At 44.2% G+C, this 20042-nt stretch overlaps 2 protein-coding genes across 5 annotated transcripts in view; both read right to left on the minus strand.

Moving 5' to 3' along the window:
* The window catches only part of CLYBL (citramalyl-CoA lyase), a 243212-nt gene that overhangs the window by 104528 nt on the left and 118642 nt on the right, over positions 1 to 20042 (minus strand). For all 4 annotated transcript variants that reach the window (XM_061170771.1, XM_061170772.1, XM_061170769.1 and 1 more), the window contains exon 2: positions 1476 to 1662. In XM_061170771.1, coding sequence (XP_061026754.1) covers positions 1476 to 1662 — 187 coding nt within the window. The remainder of the gene's footprint in view (positions 1 to 1475; positions 1663 to 20042) is intronic.
* LOC133076522 (CUE domain-containing protein 2-like) lies at positions 13708 to 14729 on the minus strand. Its single transcript, XM_061171050.1, is given in 2 exon segments — positions 13708 to 14049; positions 14051 to 14729. Coding segments are annotated over 2 exon segments (855 nt in total). The 5' UTR covers positions 14696 to 14729; the 3' UTR covers positions 13708 to 13839.

The following is a 20042-nucleotide window of genomic DNA, read 5'->3' on the forward strand; positions in this document are numbered from 1 at the left end:
AATAAATTCCCCTCTAATCATGATTACTACAGGATTTATCTAATCTATTCCCTATAGGAAATCAAGCTACTCCAGGCATTTTATCAAGCTTATTCCTTGTAGTAATCCCTATCCCTGACAAAAGAAGATTTTGTCATCCCACAGTACAGATAAAAAATTGAGGCAAAGAAGTCAAGTGAATTGCCCTGGGTCACACAGAACTAGAATTACAATTTAGTATCTAATCTTAGAGTGCACTACATGAGTTTTGGAAGGGAGCATACTGGAATCATATTATGTCCTTCAAGAAAAGCCCTGTTTACCTTAATCTCTGCGAGAAAGAAGATGAATTGCATTTTCCTTGGTGCATGCCAAAGATGTTGAGTAGACGCTTTAGATTCCACATGTTTATTCTAATCCCTTCCCAAACACTTGTAAAGCCTTGGTTTGAACATTAGAAAGATGCTGTAAATTAACTTAAAAAAAAATAAGGCAAATATTTGTTTGCTAGAATCTCCAAGGAAAGCAATTAATCAAGAAAGTTGTATAGGACAACCACGCTATTTCAGATCACCTAGGAAAAGAAACTATCCAAATAGATATAAATCCAGACGGCCAACTCCTTCTGTGCCACCAGCCCCACAATCCATTCCCAGCCCAACCTCATTGTCTAGGGACTGGATAGATGAAGGTTGAGGGAAAGCATGTGTTTAATTTAAAAAGTTCCATGCAAACATCAGTTATTGTTAAAATAATTTATGTATTTCACCCAATTATTGAACAAATCTTTGCTCATTATAAAAACCTAGAAAAAGAAGTTAGGCAAACCAAAATGAAACAAAAAGCACCCACTATGCTACCACCCAGTAAGAACCTTTTGTACCTATTTACAAATTGGGTATTTTCTACGACTCATTTCTCCGATCAGGCCATGAGAAAATCAACCAAAAGCTGCAACCTTAAGGTTCTGTGTGTAGTTTCTCTTTAATTAAGGAGGGAAAATGGTGACTCATCCATTGAAGTCTATCTTTTCTTTTATCGGCACTTGTCCCAGAAGAGATAAGGCCACTACACAACATACCTGGCAGTAAGAAAAAGAGATAAATTCCTAATTCCATCTTACTGGTCTGAAAAATTTACACCACAATTCTAGGATTAAGTCATTTACCCAAACCAGCAAATATCACAGCCAAAATGGATTGAGTGTCTATCTCTCTCTCTTTTTTTTAAGTGTGTATCTCTTTATCTATACACACACATAGTCACATATACTGAAGGCCATGATTTTAAATATATCTTGGCTGGATTCTTCCTGTCTCTTGGAGAAAAGAAACATACACATTCAGAACCCACACAAGGGCTGGTCAAGAACACATCGATAATCAGAAAAAGGTCAGCACAGTAGACTCTTTCCAAATAGTGAGCAGTGCTACCAGGAGAGCACCAAATTTCAATTCATTTCTTTTTTCCATCATAAGGAAAAATCATGCCATTACCTTTTTGTTCACAGCCACACCATCCTCACAGTCGAGTACTGCACAATCCACATTCAGAGAGGGAATCTTCTTAATTTTCTTTTCATCATTTCCAGGTACATAGAGCACTGCCCTTCGGGGAATGTATTTGTGATTGGGTGAGGAACTGTACCCAAGCCTGGACACATCAGCTGCCAGAGATGCTTTCCTGCAGAAGACATAATTAGAATTAGTCCAGAATAGAATTCATTTATAAATTTTTGAAAAATCTTATTTTAACACAAAATTAAAATAGAAAACATGGACAATTTTTTTAACTTATGGCAGAACATAATCACACATAACAACTAGGAAAACAATAACAACAGAAATAATCAAGCAACAGAATGTCATTTTGGCTGAGGTTTAAAAAATATATTTTACTGACACAATCTTCTGAGAAAAGAAGGAGGGTGTAGCTATCTCTTCTTGGAAAAACACTTCCAGCATTAGTATGCTGTCCAGATAGCATCCACGGAGAAAAAAAAGTTAAGAAATTTACATCCAAAAGGCCCTAAAGAACAATACTATCTACAATTATATGAAAGTAAAAAGTAGAAAATGAACAATCTATGTAAACAAAGTCTATGGCTCTCTCCCTGACAATGAATCTTTTTAAGTAGACAAATAAGTGATTCAAGCTCAATTTTAACAACAGACAAGGATGGCTGGCTACATCTTAAGTCAGCAAAGACCATTATTAGCTCTGTAATTATGGGCAACTTGATTGCTGGAAACTTCAGATTCTTCATCTGTAAAAATAATACTCATGTTGCAGGTTGCTGAGAAAATTAAGTTAAAGGAAATAATGCACATGAAGCGATCAGCCGGAGCCTGGGGGTTATTAGCTTGATGTGGTAGGTGGGTGTAGCGGGAATGGCAGCCACTGCTGCTGTTCTTAATGGAGAAACTCTAGCTGTCAGTAGCCCTGCCTGCTGGTAAACTCTGCTCTCTCCCCACTTCTCCTATTGTACTAAGTTTAGCCTCATTCCCATTTCCTGTGGAAATAAGAGGAGTTGGCCAGAAGCTCCCTTGGCTCACCGCAGCCCTCTCCCCTAACCTGGTCCATAGTTTGGTCCCGTGAAAACCATGTTTTAGCCCATAACACATGGCAAAGGAAGATGAAATCAGCTTTCACAATCAAGACCAGTTACATAATTTGAAGCACCCTGTGTAAAATAAAAGTGCAGAGCCCTTGTTTAAAATTTATTGGGAATTTCAAGATGGCAACAGAAAAACATCACACAAAGCACCAGACCCTTCTAAGCACAGGGCCATCCGTGACTGTGCAGGTCACACATCCATGAAACCAGCCCTGCCATAACAGATGGAGCTATACGTCATGAAAATCCCAGTTAAAGAAAGGTGAAAGCCCCAGCAAACTTGGTAACACCCTAATGTTTTACTCCCCCAGGGTAAACAGCATCATCCTTTCAAAAATATGCCAGCTGTATTCTTCATGAAAGCTCTTGACATTTAGCAGTTATCCTACGTTAGTGCCATCAAATATTTTACACAGTTGTAACATTTTGCCATGATTAGTGTGCCTTGTGACAATGTATCTCAAGAAAAAATCAGCATCTTTTTGGTGGCCTATCAATTTTGTTAAGGGCTCCCTCATTCTTTCTTGAAGCTAACCTTAATAAAATCGAAAACGTGAGTCAAAGTCTTATTTTTGCATAACATAAGCATTGTGCTATGTGAGATATGGTGACATATAGATGGGTTTTAAAAGTATACATATATTACAAGACATTTATCTAATATTGATATAAAATATAGTATGGACAGATAATTGAAGAATTCCCAAAGTATCTGTCATCGTTTTATATTGATTAAAAATATCTGATTTATCTTAAAAAAGAGAAAATATAATGATGTAATAGCAACAACCACATTTTACTTATTCATACTGGAAACCAGAATTTGCAACATATCCATTTCCTTTAAAATCATAAAAATGCAATTAAAAGAGATGAAATTTTTATTTACCAAGAAATGCTTAGGGCAAAATCACTCCTCATGAGGATTTGTTGTAACTGCACATGTAAAAGCCAAAGAGACCTTCATTTCACGAAAACTGAGATTTCCTCCATGCGAAATAGCTTCTGACTGCCGATTTGGATCCGGCCACTGTGATCTCCAAGCCACACCACCTGAATCTCAAAGCCTGAGCCACTCAGACATGGCTGACAGGTCATACCACTGTCACATGTTAAGCACTAGAGCAAATCATTCCTAGGATGTTTATATATGATGCGTAATTTTTTAAAACAGATGATCATTTAAAAAATCTTCTGCCACTCGTAAAGATGTTTCTGATTTCCCAGATAAAGTCTCCTATAATCACTGAAACATTATTTTCCTCTTATAATCCCCTGCTCAAAAACTGTCAACAGCTCCCCATTATCTACAGGATTAAAGCTCAGTCTCAGCTGAGAGCCCTTTTCTCAATTTATATTCCACTATTCCCATGTTGCAACTATCCACCCTTGGAAAATTAGATTATGACTGTCCACAATATGCTGTATTGTTTCCATTGTACCTTTGCTTCTGCTCGAAAAGTATTTCCCCTAGGTTTATTTGAAATTTACAGATCTTTCTAGCTTCAAGGTTTATTTGAAACTTACAGATCTTTCTAGCTTAGTTCAATGTCCACCTGACTGCCGAGTCTTTTTTGACCATTCATCTTTAGACTCTCTCATCTTTAAAAACAGCATTTATCACTGGTAACCAAACCAGAACCAGCAAAGGATTGGCTCTGCCATCATGGCTAAAGTTAATCCAGGGGCACATGCATTCTGGAAAGCCAATGGACGCTACAAATTAAGACACTTAAAAATGTTTCCTGCTTTTTGACCCAGTAATTTCAAGTAATTTGACCCAATTCCTTTTGGGAATTGCTATAGATTAAATGTGTCCCCCCCCAAAATTCATATGTTGAAACATAATCCCCAATATGATGGTATTTGGAGGTGGGGCATTTGGGAGGTGACTAAGTCACGAGGGCAGAACCTAGGAGAATAATGTCCTTATAAAAGAGACACCAGAGAGCTCCCTAGTCCCTTCTGCCATGGGAGGACATAGTGAAAAGGCTGACATTTATGAACCAGGAAGTACATTCTTATCAGACACTGAATCTTCCAGAGCATTGATCTTGGACTCCCCAGCCTCCAGAATTGTGAGAAATAAATTTCTGTTGTTTATAAGCCACCCAGTCTATGCTATTCTGTTACAGCACCCCAAATGGATTAAGACAGGAATCTATCTTAAGAAAATGATCAGGAATAAAACTAGATATATATAATATTAAGAACTGAAAACAACCTTTAGGTCCAACAGTGGGATAAATTACAGTACCTACATTCAACGGAATATTACGCCATCATTAAAAATTGTGTTTATAAAAATATTTAATGTTAAGTGAAGACTGTTATTTTTAAACAGAGGATATAACATTACATATGCAATCACATCTCAACTTTATAAAAAATGCAAAGAAAAATATCTGGAAGGAAATACATCAAAATGTGATTAGGGATGCCTCTGAACTGTAGAATTTGGGATTAAGACTTTTCTGCTTCCAGGGACTTCTCTGGTGGAGCAGTGGTTAAGAATCCTCCTGCCAGTGCAGGGGACACGGGTTCGATCCCTGGTCCGGGAAGACCCCACATGCCGCGGAGCAACTAAGCCCGTGCGCCACAACTACTGAGCCTGCGCTCTAGAGCCCGCGAGCCACAACTACTGAGCCCGCATGTCGCAACTACTGAAGCCTGCGTGCCTAGAGCCCGTGCTCCGCAACAAGAGAAGCTACCGCATTGAGAAGCCCATGCACCGCAACAAAGAGTAGCTCCCACTCGACACAACTAGAGAAAGCCCGTGCACAGCAACAAAGACCCGACGCAGCCAAAAATAAATAAACAAATAAAGATTTTTCTGCTTCTGCACAGTTTTTTCCTATTTTGCACATTTACCAGAAAAGGCATCACTCTTTTTAAAAAAATCCTTTTATAATAGGCTTGAAACAAACCAATAAAATCACTTGAAAGGTCTCAAGTGGCAGCATAATATGGTGGAGAGTGTAAGAACCACCTATATGAAATGGCTGATATCTAACCATTTTGGCCTACCAAAATGCTAATTTTATGTGGTTCACGCCAATATTGTGACTGGCAGTCAGAAGATGGGGTGAGAAGCAAGCAAGAAATGTCAACTTCCTCTTAGGTGAGAAGCAACATAATAGCTATCTCATACCGGGGAGAGCTCACCACAGGCAGTAAAGCAGTATGTATACGTCCATAGCTACTATGATCATCTGACACCTGTCACCCACGTGTGATGCTGGTCCGTGTAGACCGGCATCAGGAATCTTGTTGGACACAAGTGCCCTCAACTAGATCACAAGCTCGCCGAGGGAGGGGAGGTCTTACGTCTCCCCCACGTTGCTTACCACAGGGTCTTGCGCACAAGAGCACAGAATTCCTGTTACCTCGTTACCCAACCAAAGCCAGCTGTCCAGAAGTGGGTATGTAAGACTGATCTGCAACCACACTGTCCTTATTCTTCTTGGGCAAGAGTCAAGTTTTAGTGGTGATTACAGGTAGGAGGTCATTTTTATTCCCTCTCTCCTTTGCCATCCTGGAAGCTTTAACCCAACCCATGGCCTGTTGCTTCTCCTTTGTTTATCTCCTCCTTCCTGTAAACACAGATGACGTCCTAGTTTGGGGCCTCGTTCACCTTTACCAAGATGACTGTGGAAACCTCTTATTTATCCTCACTGCCTCCACTTTGTTCTCTTGTTCATACATTCAGTGAGCACTTAGGAAGCATGCACTGGGTGACCTGTGCAGGGTCTCCACTAGCACACCTGGCAGGTCCCTTTGTGCAAATTAGAAAAAGGTGTCCCCTCGAGCCTGCCAGCAGGTGGAAGGGCAAAGAGGTGCCTCCTGCTCCTGAGGCGGTAACTTTGATGCGTAGAAGAGAGCTGAAGCTCAGCCCCACGCGTGGCCTCTGTAGGCACCCTGATCAGGGCACACCCCGTACAACCGACCGCATGAGATTGCCCTGACCCGCACTGTGCTGAGCACTGTGGGGAGGCGGCCCAAAAGATACAGGTCAAGTCCAGAAGGTCCAGGGAGGAACACCCAGAGGATGGCCTGCAAGCAGCTCAGGAAGGCTAAAGGCCTGTACAGAATGAAGCTTCAGGGAGAAAGATCAAAGGCAGCAAGACTGTTTGGAATAATAAGGAGGAGAAAGGTGTAGAGGGGGTTTGGGCTTCAGGTCCTGTTGCAGACTCTGAGGTCCCCGAGGGGGCTGTCACTGGGCAGATGGCAGGAGCCCGTCGTGGCTTCCCCAAGCCTCCCTCCTCCCGTACTGCTGGCATGTCCTCTCCTTCCCCCATCTCCGGCTGTTTCAAAATCTGTTCCCTACTTGAGTTGTGTTCAGCACTGACTACTGCGTATGAATACAATTGCAGTAGGTGCAAGATCTAACTTATTTTATTTTATCTTACATATTTGGAGTTAGGGCCTCTTGATAGTCAACATGTAAATATATTCAAACAATATGCAAAACAGGGGTGTAAGATGAGTTGAAAAAAATCTGGTAGCCTTATGGTGAGTTCTCTCTACAGAGGGACCTTTTTTTAGATAAGACATCCCTTGGCAGGTCCAGGGGTTCTTCTGGCTGGAGGGGGGGTCTCTCCTGGCCTTGTTTGGGTCTTCTCCCTTTCCTCCTCCACCTGATACCATTTGTTAACCATTTATACCACAGGAGGCAGAGCTAGTCCCTAATACTGCTGGGGTTCTCCACCTGGGATTCAATATCACCACCACCTGGGGAGCTTTTAAAACTTGTCAATTCTGGACCCCACCCAGTGCAATCAAATTAAATTCACTGGTAATAGGGCCCAGGCTTTTTTTCTTTTTTTCTTTTTTTTTTTAGCTCTCTAGGTTCTTGCCACTTAAGTGAGGTGTTGCTATACACCAGCACCATTGGTCTCTTATCTGTTCTCATGTGAGACTCTCCCATGTCTCATGGGAGCATCTACCATCACCATGTGGGAACTTGTTAGAAATGCAGAGTCTAAGGCCCCCACCCCAGTCCCACTGAATCAGAAGCTGCACTATTAACAAATCTCCAGGGGATGCTTATCTCATGAAAGTTTGAGAATGCTGTTCTAGGCTGACTCAAACTCAGGGGCATAGTGGAATCACCTGGGGAGCTTTCAAATATGCTGATACTAAAGCTCAGTCACAGAAATTCTGAAGTCATTGGCCTAGGGCAAGGCTGAGGCTCTGGAACTTAAAAGCCCCCTAGGTGATTCAGATGTATAACCAAGTTGAAGGACCACTGTACTAGACGATCCCAATGTGTAGCCATTGCCCTAATGCAGGAAATTTTGCTCCAACGAAAACTTCTCTTAAGCGAGTCATGTGTTACTGTTATATACAAGTAGATGCTATGAAAGTAATAATAAAGTCATAACTGAAAATGCAGCAAACTTGGAAAAAAAATCCATGTTTAAGGAAAAGTCTTTCTGATAAAAAAACTGACAAACTGCTAACAATATTTGAAATAGCAGCAATAATGAACTAAGCTAATGTCCATTTGAGGATCTGCCATTTGGTATGTGACTTCTCATCCAAGCTAGTGGTTTCTTTACTTAGCTGATAGCTAGTACAGAGGTCTCTACTTTGGCTGCACATTACAATCACCTGGAGAACTTAGAAAAAGAAAAAAACCTCAGGCCACACTCCAGCCCAATTAAATCAGAGCCTTGTGGTGAGTCGCAGGCATCAGTGTTTCTTTAAAGCTTCAAGGGAGACTCCAAGGTGCAACCAAAGATGAGAACCTCCACACCATGGTTTCAAAGTACCACCGAAGTGTCTTACTGGTCCTAGAAAGGATCTGGGATTGCTGGACTTTAAAAGTTGCCAGCACGTAATCCTACCGTATTTAGGCAGGGGAGCTGGGTACCAATTATGCAACTTCCCACTAATGAAGTGACTGGGAACGATAACTTTGAGAGGAACGGCAGTTTTCCTTGCTTGGAAACCATGATGCTGTACATGCCCACCCACTGAATCAGTAGCCATCATGGCAGGGTTTGGAAGTGGGTGGGGAGAGGGTGAACACCAAGAAGTCCTTGCTGAGCCTGTAGTTCAAACTAGATTCTTAGATCAAGTCCATAGTGAATAGAAGGAAGTCTGCTAATTTCCAACTGCTTGAGGGTCCGAACCTCAAGCTCCCAGGAGGCAGAGTGAGCAAGGACAGGGCATGTGAAGTAAAGGAAGTTCCTGCCAGTAGCAGGGACTAAGCTCTTCAGATGCTGAGAGAAGCTTGTGGGGGGAAAGCATGAGTGATGAAACTGGGGAATATTCTGCCTGGCCTCCCACTCTTTAGGAACTTTCTATTTGTCTTCTGCAGTGAGGGATATATTGGGTTAGCCAAAAAGGTAGTTCAGGTTTTTCGTAAGATGTTACAGAAAAACCCAAACAAACTTTTTGGCCAACCCAATAGCTCCAGGGCTAGAAAATGCTCTACCCTTACCCAACTTAGTTTCTCATGACCGGTGAGCCCTGAGGTTAACAAAATAGTTGCATCAGAGTAGTTTTGCTGAAGCCAGTACTAGTGCCTCAGATTCGGGTATTACACTGCTGGATCTTATCCATTTATGTATTTTCCAAAAAGTCACATTTCCCCTTAGGTGGAGCCAGTGTAACTTAAATTTACAGCTTTCACAAAAACGACATGATCATCTCAGTAGATGTAGAAAAAAGCATTTGACAAAATCCTTTATGATTAAAACAGTCAACAAACTAGATTTGAAGGGGAACCCCCAAATCTTGAGAAAGGACTAAACTGAAGGCAGTACAAACAGAATCCCAATTTAACAAATATCAATCCATCTAGCCTCTCGTTGGCTGAGAACTCTCCAGTGCTCCAGCAAAGTGTCCAACCTCATGCTGTTTTGCTTTTGAAGTTCCAATGAATTCATATTCCAGGAAGAGGCCTGTTTATCAGACACTTTTACAAATGCTGACCCAACTCACGGTTGGCTTACTTAACAAATCTATTTTTATATAGGTGAAATGTGTTTATATAGCAATTGGAGTTTTAAAAATAGCAACTGGGTTTTAATGTTAACTCATATTTAGTTCTTGTTGGAAAATCTGACAGGCTTTTCAAAATACATTGGTGAGGGACTTCCCTGGTGGCGCAGTGGTTAAGAATTCTCCTGCCAATGCAGGGGACACGGGTTCGATCCCTGGTCCGGGAAGACCCCACATGCCGCGGAGCAACTAAACCCGTGCGCCACAACTACTGAGCCTGCGCTCTAGAGCCCGCGAGCCACAACTACTGAGCCCACGTGCCACAACTATTGAAGCCCGCGCGCCTAGAGCCCGTGCTCCGCAACAAGAGAAGCCGCCGCAGTGAGAAGCCCGCGCACCGCAACGAAGAGTAGCTCCCGCCCGCTGCAACTAGAGAAAGCCCGCGCGCAGCAACAAAGACCCAATGCAGCCAAAAATAAATAAAATTTTAAAAATATATACATTGGTAAGTTGGGGAAGGGAGGATTTTATGTCAGCACACACAGGTCAGGAACCAGGGCGTGTTGGCTAGATGCTGCTTTCAACCCCAGATCTGATTCTAGTTTTCACTAGGTAACAAGTGATCACTAGGGGGTCAGATCCTTGGGAAAAGCACAAAGATAAACGAAGTCCCTGCAATTCTCAGGCGGTGACCACTCTGTCCTTGTCAGGTGGCTGAGGCACTGAGGGGCCAGAGTCCGTGCAGAGATGGGGAGAACGTGACCACATGGAGTGGGGAGCACAGGGGGCTTGGGGTATGGATCGGCCACTGCAGACCAAGTGCTTCCCGTGTCCTGGGAACCACCATGTGGGGTCACACTGCCGCCTCCCTAGGAAGCAAGGGCTATAGGAACTTGGCATTAGGAGAACTTCTATCATATTCAGTGAGAGGGGACCTAGCCCTGTTCTCAGGGGGCTGAAGTGGATTCTCCTCCAGGTCTCCCTCTCCTCCCATCTTAAGTAAGAGGTACCCTTTCCCAGGGCCTCACAGCACCAGGCACTGAGGACCTGCACCACCTCTGGTGAGGCAGCCAACAGGCACCAGCAGGGGCTGGAGTTAGACCTGCTCTCCTAAGCCTGAGGTCAGGTTCACAGAGGCGAGGGCTGGGAACCTGCACGGCCAATGCAGCATGGCCCCAGCTCCCTCCCAGGCCCCTGGGGATCCCCCCGTGGGAGGATGCCTGGGTTTGCTTATCAGGATCCTGCTGCCTGGCCTGGCTCTTGTGGTGGTCAGCATCACACTGGCGGCTACAGCACTTGGGAGCATTCCCACTGCTTAAAAACTTCTGCTCCTCAGCCGTAACCCCCAAGTAGCCAACATACAAGTCTGAGTTTGCCACACCCCCCGGTGATTCAATGCTGGCCATGCCCTGTGGGGGCAGATGCTCAGCTGGGCTGGTTCCCCTGCCCTCAAGCTACCTGCCCAGATTCTACTCCTCTCCTCTGGCCCAGGCAGCTGAGGCTCCAGAGGGCCCCAGCGCGGGGTTCCACCCAAGTTACAACCAATGCAGATAGAGAAGAAGCTTGCCAGAGCCCAGGCAAACATCCAAATCCAGGGCTTGGGAAGGCAGGTGGGACTGAGGGTGGAGGCCTCAGCTGATCTCTCTTCACAAGCAGCAGAGCTCTCTGAAGCCAAGGTCAGGTGGTATATGCTGTACAAGGTCCAGGGACCCTAACTGAGGACTCCACATCTTAGCCTTGACGCTGATACTTGGCTCTGAGATGCTCTTGCCTCACCCATGGATGACCCTCAGCCAGCACCATATGCTGGAGGGCTCAGATGGAAACAGGGAAGGCCAAGGAACTTCCAAGTTGTTCCTCTTGTCACATTCATGCTATCACTCCATAAACAAAAATGTATTGATCCTGTAAGTTCTGGGCCTAATACTTTTTTTGAATTATCTAAATGGCAGTCCAGACTTAACCAAGTGCAGAAAAGAACTTGATTCAGGACTTTTCATGATGTCACTCTTAAATTCAAAACTGAGTTGAAAAGCAATTGTAACTACAATAATGATTTAGGCAGCACAATTAATTCTAAATCATTTTAGTAAATAATACCATGATGGTTAATTTTACGTGTCAACTTGACCAGGCCACAAGGTGCCCAGACATTTGGTAAAACATTATTCTAGGTGTGTCTGTGAAGATATATCTGGATGAGATTAACATGTGAATCAGCAGACTGAGGAAAGCACTGCCTTCCCTAATGTAGGTGGGCCTCATCCAGTCAGTTGGAGATACCAAATAGGCCAATACTCCCCTGAGTAAAAAAGGAACTAACTCCTTCTGCCTGATAGCCTTCCAGATTTTCCTGCCTTGAGACTTGAAACATTGGTTCTTCCTGGTTCTCAAGCTTGCCAGCCTTTGGACTGGAACTTACACCAATGGCTCTCCTGGGTCCCCAGCTTCCTGACTGCAGCTCTTGGGACTTGTCGGCCTCCATAATCATGTGGGTCTTATTGTCCTTATACTACATCTCTTATATATATCACACACACACACACACACACACACAGACATACCCTATTGGTCTGTTTCTCTGGAGAACCCTGATGAAGAAAATGCCTATACATTACTTACTAGATAGTTAACACATATCAGGGCCTAGCTGCGTGCTCTCCACACACGTCTGCACTGCCTCTCCCCATCCTGACCCAACACGGGTGTATGCGCAGCTCTCAGCACCATGCCGCCCAGCACATAGAGGGACTGGACCGAGAGCAGAATGAAGGAAAGGATGGACTCAGGGCTAGATGGGCGGTGGGCTGGCAAGCATTTAAGGAGAGAGGGCCACATATGTCCATTAGCCTCTGTCCTCAGAGGGCTAAAAGGGATAGTGGGCATGATCATGGTTATGCTCTTCACAGACTTCCCCAGACTGTCTTCACAAAGGGTTGTACTAACTTATTTTGCCACCAGTGGGGCATGAGGGTGCCTAGCTGGCCATGTGCTCATGCACAGCCCTTTGCACTCTTTACACCAAGGTTTTGGACATTCCAGGAAAAGAGGCATGATATAGTGAGTGAAGGTGCCCATGGAAAGGGGCTGGAGATCCGAAACGCTGGGTAAAGGTTTATAACGGCCTTATTTGAGCAATGATGAAACAATCTATGGATCGTGTTAAACCTTCAAGATCAGTATTTCCCACCTTGAGCTGATCTGTATTCTATCATTTTACACCTCTGCTGGTAAAATTTTTTTTTTTTACTGTGGTAAAATACACGTAACATAAAATTTACCATTTTAACCATTTTTAAGCATACGATTCAGTGGCATTAAATACATCCCCACTGTTGTGTAACCATCACCACCATCCATCTCCAGAACTTTTCATCAACCCGCCCATCCCCTCTCCCCCCAGCCCCTGGAAACCACTATTCTATTGTACTTTCTGTCCCTATGAATTTGAATGCCCTAGGTACCTCATGTAAGTGAGATCATACAGTATTTGTCCTTTTGTGACTGGCTTATTTCACTTAGCATAATGTCCACAAGGTTCATCCATGTTGTAGCATATGTGAGATTCTCCTTCCTTTTTAAAGGTTGAATAATACTCCATTACATGTATGTACCACATTTTGTTTACCCATTCATCCACTGATGGATACGGATTATTTCCACCTTTTGACTATTGTGAATGATGCTGCTATGAACAAATATCTCTTCAAAACCCTGCTTTCAATTCTTTTGGGTATATCCCAGAAGTGGAACTGCTGGATGATATGGTTTTTTGAGGGAAAACCATACTTCTTTCTATAGCAGCTGTATCACTTTACAGTTCCACTCAAACATTATTTTAAAATATTTTCTGCTGCATTCAAGTCCAGTTACCACTAAAGGGGTGTTTTTGAACAAAAAAAAAAAAAAAAGAATCATCTTTTATGTGCCCTTGCCCTTTAGAAACTGCCTCCACAAATTCTAATAAATTTTGCTAAATTCCCATTTGTTTATAAACATAAAAAATAATAAGAAAACAAATAAATCATTTTGAAATAATACATCAATAAATTGCTATTTAGGACACCACACAGAAATGATATGGCCCTTTTGTTTTGTTCTGTTTGTTTGTTTTTCCTGGGGCTACCTATACAGTGCCCATGGCAGCTCCAAGAGGAGGTTAACACTGTGGAGCAAGGAAGTAGGGAAAGATGGGGGACAGGAGTTAGGGCGGGCCCTGTGTGGGGATGTAGGGCTCCTGCGTCCCTCTGGGATCTGAGCCTAGACGGCTCGGGCAGAGTCTGGCGAGTGCCTCAGTGGAAGCGGTACTTTCTGCCTGGCTTGAGGTTGACGTATGTGGCCTTCATTTCCTCAGCCTCAGGGTCCCGCACATCTTTGAATCGCTCCCCTTTGGTGCTCACTACCTGGTTGTCGATGTACTGGATCAGCTTCTTGGGAGCCTCCTTAGGAGCCATAGGCCGGTCAATCTTCTGATCCTCTGCGCTATCCACCATCATGTACTTCTTTCTGCAGGATAAAGGACTTCAGCTCATCCTTTTGGGGGCCTCTGAGGCGCCTGGGCAGGTCCTGGTTGGGGCCATCCCAGGCTGGAGGCCTCTCCTCCTTCCCGTCTACCAGCATCTGCACAGCTTCTTCCAAGTCGCCTCGAGCTCTGGCCAACACCCACTGGGCCTGCTCCACCGAACAGGGAAGGAACACCTCCAGAAGTACGTCCACCCCCGGCAGCAGCTCCTCCTCAGCGCCGGATGCCTCTTCTTGGGTGTCCCGAGCAGCAGTCGGAGAAGACATCGTCTCTTCTTTGAACCGCTGCAGAGGCTCTAGGGCGATAGATACCTGACCTTGGACCTCAGAGTTCTGTGGTTGCAGGTTCTCTTTGTTCCTGGCACCACTCAACTGCCCTGAGAGCCTCTGCATCATTTCCCCTCTTGTACCCCTTGGGATGTGGGCGAAGCCAGGCACATAGGCCTCCATCATCTCAGTGAAGGCCTCCATATCGAAATTCTCCTCCGATGGGCCTGAGGGGCCAAGGTCCTCAAGGACCCCGAGCACACAGAAGATGACCTCATCCCAGCTGCTGAGGTCAGCCTCTGGGAGGTGCGTCTGAACAAAGGTAAGGAGGGCTGCACTGACACCCCTCTCCAGCTCCATGCTCTCTCCCCTTCTGCTCCGTCGGGCGCCGCCGGCGACTCGTCCCGCACGGTGCAGCTCTCATCCCACAGCCCCACCAATGAGCGATATGGCCCTTTAAAAGTTCTCTTAAAGCAATTTTGACTCTAAGAGCTGATAAAGGTTGAAAATAAAAATTTCTCAGAGAAGATTATGCACAAATCCTGATTCTTAAAGGACTCCTCTAGTTGGGGCTGCACCTTCGATCCTTCGAGGGAGCTGGAGGAGCATGACTGTACTGTCACTGCCTACTCCCTATGCTGGGAACATAAGTACTGGGAAAACCTGAGCTCTCTGTTGTAAGGCCCATGGTCTGACCTTGTATGACAATTCTGATGCTCACAGAAGAATCTGTGGGACTAGAATAAAGAGCCCATTCATCGATCCTTTCCTATACACACCCCAAGTGACAGTAAAATTCACCTACAAATTCCAGCCACGCTTACGACTATTGATAACTAGGTATTTACACCAGCATCTGTAATAATTGAGGCCTACGTATGTTCTCAGTTTGCTAAGTTCCCAACTTCCCAGAGAGATTCCTTCCCTATTTTGAAGAACTATGTTTCAGTTACTATGGCAACAGGGCAAGGAGAAGCGGGGAGCTTTCCATGGGCACAAGAGCAAAAGAACAGCTATTTGTCCTCCCACTGGCAGAACACGGCCATTCGTGAGATTAGCATGTGGTGCAAACACAAACAAGCACGCAGTCCGCTTCAGAAAAGCCAAGAACATTTTCAGGGCAAACTCTCTCACAAAACAATTATATCACACCTTAATCAAGTGCTCCATTTTGTACTGAAAGGAAGAGATACTCTTTTGTGTCCAAAGCAGACACACACAGGATAGCAGTTTGTGGTCCGCTGTGGATTCACTTCAAAGGAAGGAGTCAGGGCACAGGATGGGGAAGACCCACGGGCTGTGGGCCGGCCTTTCGGCCATTGTGGGGTGCCATGGAGAAGGAGGGATGCTGGTGAGGGACTTCCCTCCTGGCCTATACTTGCCATGGAAACCCCAGGAAAAGAGGTGAGTGTCAAATAAGGGACAGATTTATCAGAAATAGAGAAAAAAGCAGAATCCTTATTTTTGCTCACTTTGGTAAAATTTGTGTAATGCTGTTTCAGTGCAGATCTCTTCCTCCTCAGACCATCAGAACACCAAAGGGCAAAAACAAGTGACCCAGTAATGGAACTCCTTTTTTTTCATACAGAATGAGAAAGCAAACAAACATCCATATCAAAAATTACTCATGGGGCTTCCCTGATGGCGCAGTGGTTGGGAATCTGCCTGCCAATGCAGGGGACACGGGTTCGAGCCCTGGTCTGGGAAGATCCCACATGCCGCAGAGCAACTAGGCCCGTGAGCCACAATTGCTGAGCCTGCGCATCTGGAGCCTGTGCTCCGCAACAAGAGAGGCCAGGATGGTGAGAGGCCCGCGCACCGCGATGAAGAGTGGCCCCCACTTGCCGCAACTAGAGAAAGCCCTCGCACAGAAACGAAGACCCAACACAGCCATAAATAAATAAATAAATAAATAAATAAATAAAGTAATATTAAAAAAAAAAAATTACTCATTATCCTAAGTGAAATAAGCCAGACACACAAGGACTAATACTGTACGATTCCACTTCTGTGAGGTACCTAGTGTAGTCAATTCGTAGAGACAGGAAGTATTATAGAATGGTGAGGGGGAAGGGGGAGAAGAATTACCGTTTAGTGGGTACAGAGTTTCAGTTCGGGAAGATGAAAAAGTTCTGGAAATGGACGGTGGTGATGATTGCACAACAGTGAGAATGTACTTAATGCCATTGAACAATAAGCTTTAAATAGTTAAAATAGTAAATTGTATGTTATGTATATTTTACCACAGTGAAAAAAAATTTAAAGTTAACAAATCTCTTTCCCTTGTTATATCCATGCTATTGTTTCATAAACACAAATGTACTGATCAAATTCAGTACGGATCATGCATTCAATAAATACCGAGTCCACCACGAGCTGGCCCTTAGGCCAAGGGTTGAGCAAACACGGACAAGAAGCCATGTGTCCAGCAGACCCTCGCTGGTCACTGAATCCACTTCTTTGGCCACAGAACTGTAGTTCTCCAGATAGGGGCATGGGTAGGGTAAGTCCCAAGAACAGGGAAAACCCTGTACAACTGGGTGACCATTAATGGGTCCCGAAGAAGAGAGCAAGTTTTCCACGAAAACAGAGATCCACGTTTATATCTCGAATGGATTAGTCCTTATAAATAAATGTGGCTACAGCACCACTCTGCCCCGTGGCACTTGGGTGCTCGGTAGCACTTCTAAGGGCAACGCTGCCATTTTTCTGAAAGGCAAATGAAGAGGAGTTTGATACAAGCTAAGGCCGAGTCAGCTGATAAGGAGGAAGACAAGGGCAGGGGTGAGGGTATTTGAGAGGAGGTGAGGGAGAGGAAGAGAATGAGGAAAAGAAAGGGAGGGAGGAGAAAGGATGGGTCCTGAAGGAAAGCAGGCGGATAAGAAAGTGGGAGGGAGGGAAGGAAGGCAGAGGTGAGGGCCAAGAGGGAGAGTGGGGGATGGGATGAGAGGAGAGGAGCTTTGTTTTGCTGCAAAGCTCCTTGATTCCGGTTGAAGAGGGGATGACAATAGAGCATGTGCCTGCTAGTGGGCATTCACCATAATCCCACTTTCTTGCTCTACTTTTGGTGAGAAGAGGAGGAGGAGAGGTTTTATCTGAATGGAAAACTGGAGGGATTTTATTCCCCACCCCCACCCCCGGAGTGACACTGAGGTCAAGAGGGAAACCTGCACTCCTTCACTGAACACGTTTAAGAACACAATGTGATTAGCATCTCTTCTGTTTCTGGGCTGCTTCAACCTGGGGCTCCTGGAAACACAAAGAAGGCTAAGGATGTTGTTTATCAATAGTTAACTGAGTTAATGTCGCTGAGAACTGCAGGAATGATGCTCAGGACCCTCTACCCATAGTGATTTTTTAAAAATTAATTAATTTTTGGCTGCATTGGGTCTTCATTGCTGGGCGCGGGCTTTCTTTAGTTGCGGCAAGCGGGGGCTACTCTTCGTTGCGGTGCGCGGGCTTCTCATTGAGGTGGCTTTTCTTGTTGCAGAGCACGGGCTCTAGGCGTGCTGGCTTCCGTAGTTGTGGCACACGAGCTCAGTAGTTGTGACTCGCGGGCTCTACAGTGCATGCTCAGGAGTTGTGGCGCACGGGCTTAGTTGCTCCACGGCATGTGGGATTTTCCTGGACCAGGGCTCGAACCCATGTCCCCTGCGTTGGCAGGAGGATTCTTTATTTTATATTTATTTATTTTATTTTTGGCTGTGTTGGGTCTTCGCCGCTGGGTGCAGGCTTTCTCTAGTTGTGCGAGCAGGGGCCACCCCTCGTTGCGGTGTGCTGGCTTCTCATTGCGGTGGCCTCTCTTGTTGCAGAGCACGGGCTCTAGGCGTGAGGGCTCAGTAGTTGTGGCTCGTGGGCTCTAGAGCACAGGCTCAGTAGTTGCAGCGCACGGGCTTAGCTGCTCGGCGGCATGTGGGATCTTCCCGGACCAGGGCTTGAACCCGTGTCCCTTGCACTGGCAAGCGGCGTCTTAACCACTGCGCCACCAGGGAAGCCCCATAGCAATTTGATAGATGCATTTCCCAGTGTTGGGAACGATGAGAGGAAGCACCTGTGAAGTACAGAACGTGGGAGCTTTCGGTAAGTTGTAATTAAAACCTAAAGGACATGCCAGTCGACTTCTCTTAGCCTCTGTAGAGACGATTTGGGGTTTTGGATGGTGAAATTCTGAGTGCAAGGAACCAACAGCTTACTTGTTCCACTCCTGGCCATCACTGAGCACCCAGAGCAGAGCCTTATGTTTGGATTGTTCACTGCTGGCATTCCTGCCTAAGAAGATCTGATTCTAAAACAAGTTGCAGAACAGACAATATTTAGTAGTTAATGTATTAAAACAGCCAATGGAGAGTATAGGAAATATTATCACCACAGGCCCACCAGAAAATTTCACACAAAAAAAGACCATTCACAAAAGTTCTCCATTTAGAGATTCCATTAGTACTGGGTTATCTTAGCTCAAAAAATAATAAATTTAAAGCTGAGATGACCAATTCCTGGCTTGGGCAGAACTTTAGAGGTAACTGAGCAAATGTGAACTAGAAAGATCAATTTCTCCTTAACTTTTTTTTAAAGGTCACGAAAGAAGACTGTCAACCTGACAGATGTAACCATGGATTCTTTTACAGAGTCCTTCAAAAGCTCAAAGGCTGCTAAATGTGTCAAATTATGCATCTCCCCCATGACCGGGTTCTTTGATATGAAAGTAATCATGGGAGAATTTTTTTTTCCTCCAGAAAAATGGATCTGCAATTTTGAGAAAACAGTTCTCTCTGCATCTTATTTATTTTATTTTTTTGGTAGCTGTCATGAAAATCATCTAGGTTAACGGAATCTTCGTTTTCTCCCTAGATTCTCTCAAAAATTCCTTTCAAGTGTCAATCGCAGTGAAATGAGGCCAAAATGTTACACAGCTTAGAATTTTGATATTTTGTTAGCTATAGTCCTCTGATTACCCTGATATGTAGATTTGGGGAAATTTTAATACTGATCTCTCTCTAGAGCTGAATAATTTTTAGAAAAAACACAGTCTGAGTCTAATTGCCAGACCCATACCACACACACGAAAGCTGTGAATACAAGCTGTGATCACGAATCACGTGTATGTGGCTTTGACTGTGTGGGACCCACAATAAGATTAAGATTTTTTTTTCCTTCTTAATTATTCAGAGCTAAGTGTGATGAAAATTAAAACTAAACATATGGATATGATCATGAAGGCTTTCTCTAACATAGTTTTTTTTTTTTAAGTATGTTTAATGTGCTACGGGCACTAACTCCTTTAAATATTTAAGGCAAGACTTCCTAGAACTTCTAATTTTAGGGGAGCTTAAGATTTTTTTCTTATTCAATGCCACACTTAGCAATGCACCAGCCAAAGTGCAAAACAGCCTCTTTTCCCTTTATATTTAGTTCTTAAAAAACCCACTCTTACTGAATATGTATTGTTACTTAGTTTTCTGCGGAATGAACTGGTCAGACTCAGAGAATAACACTTTTATTGTAAATACACAGGGAATAAAATGAAAAATTAAGAGGTGAATCCTTTCCACAAGCTGTATGTCCATGACAATCTATGTTATGGTTTATTTTTGACTTGATTCAGGGTTTTCTATGATAATGGAAAGAGAGATGGAATAGGTTATCCAGAGAACAAGATAACCAGACAATTTTTTGCATATGTCTTTGTAATGTATTAACTAATTTCAAA

This window comes from Eubalaena glacialis, chromosome 16, assembly GCF_028564815.1.
Source record: "Eubalaena glacialis isolate mEubGla1 chromosome 16, mEubGla1.1.hap2.+ XY, whole genome shotgun sequence".
NCBI classification, from domain to species: Eukaryota; Metazoa; Chordata; class Mammalia; order Artiodactyla; family Balaenidae; genus Eubalaena; species Eubalaena glacialis.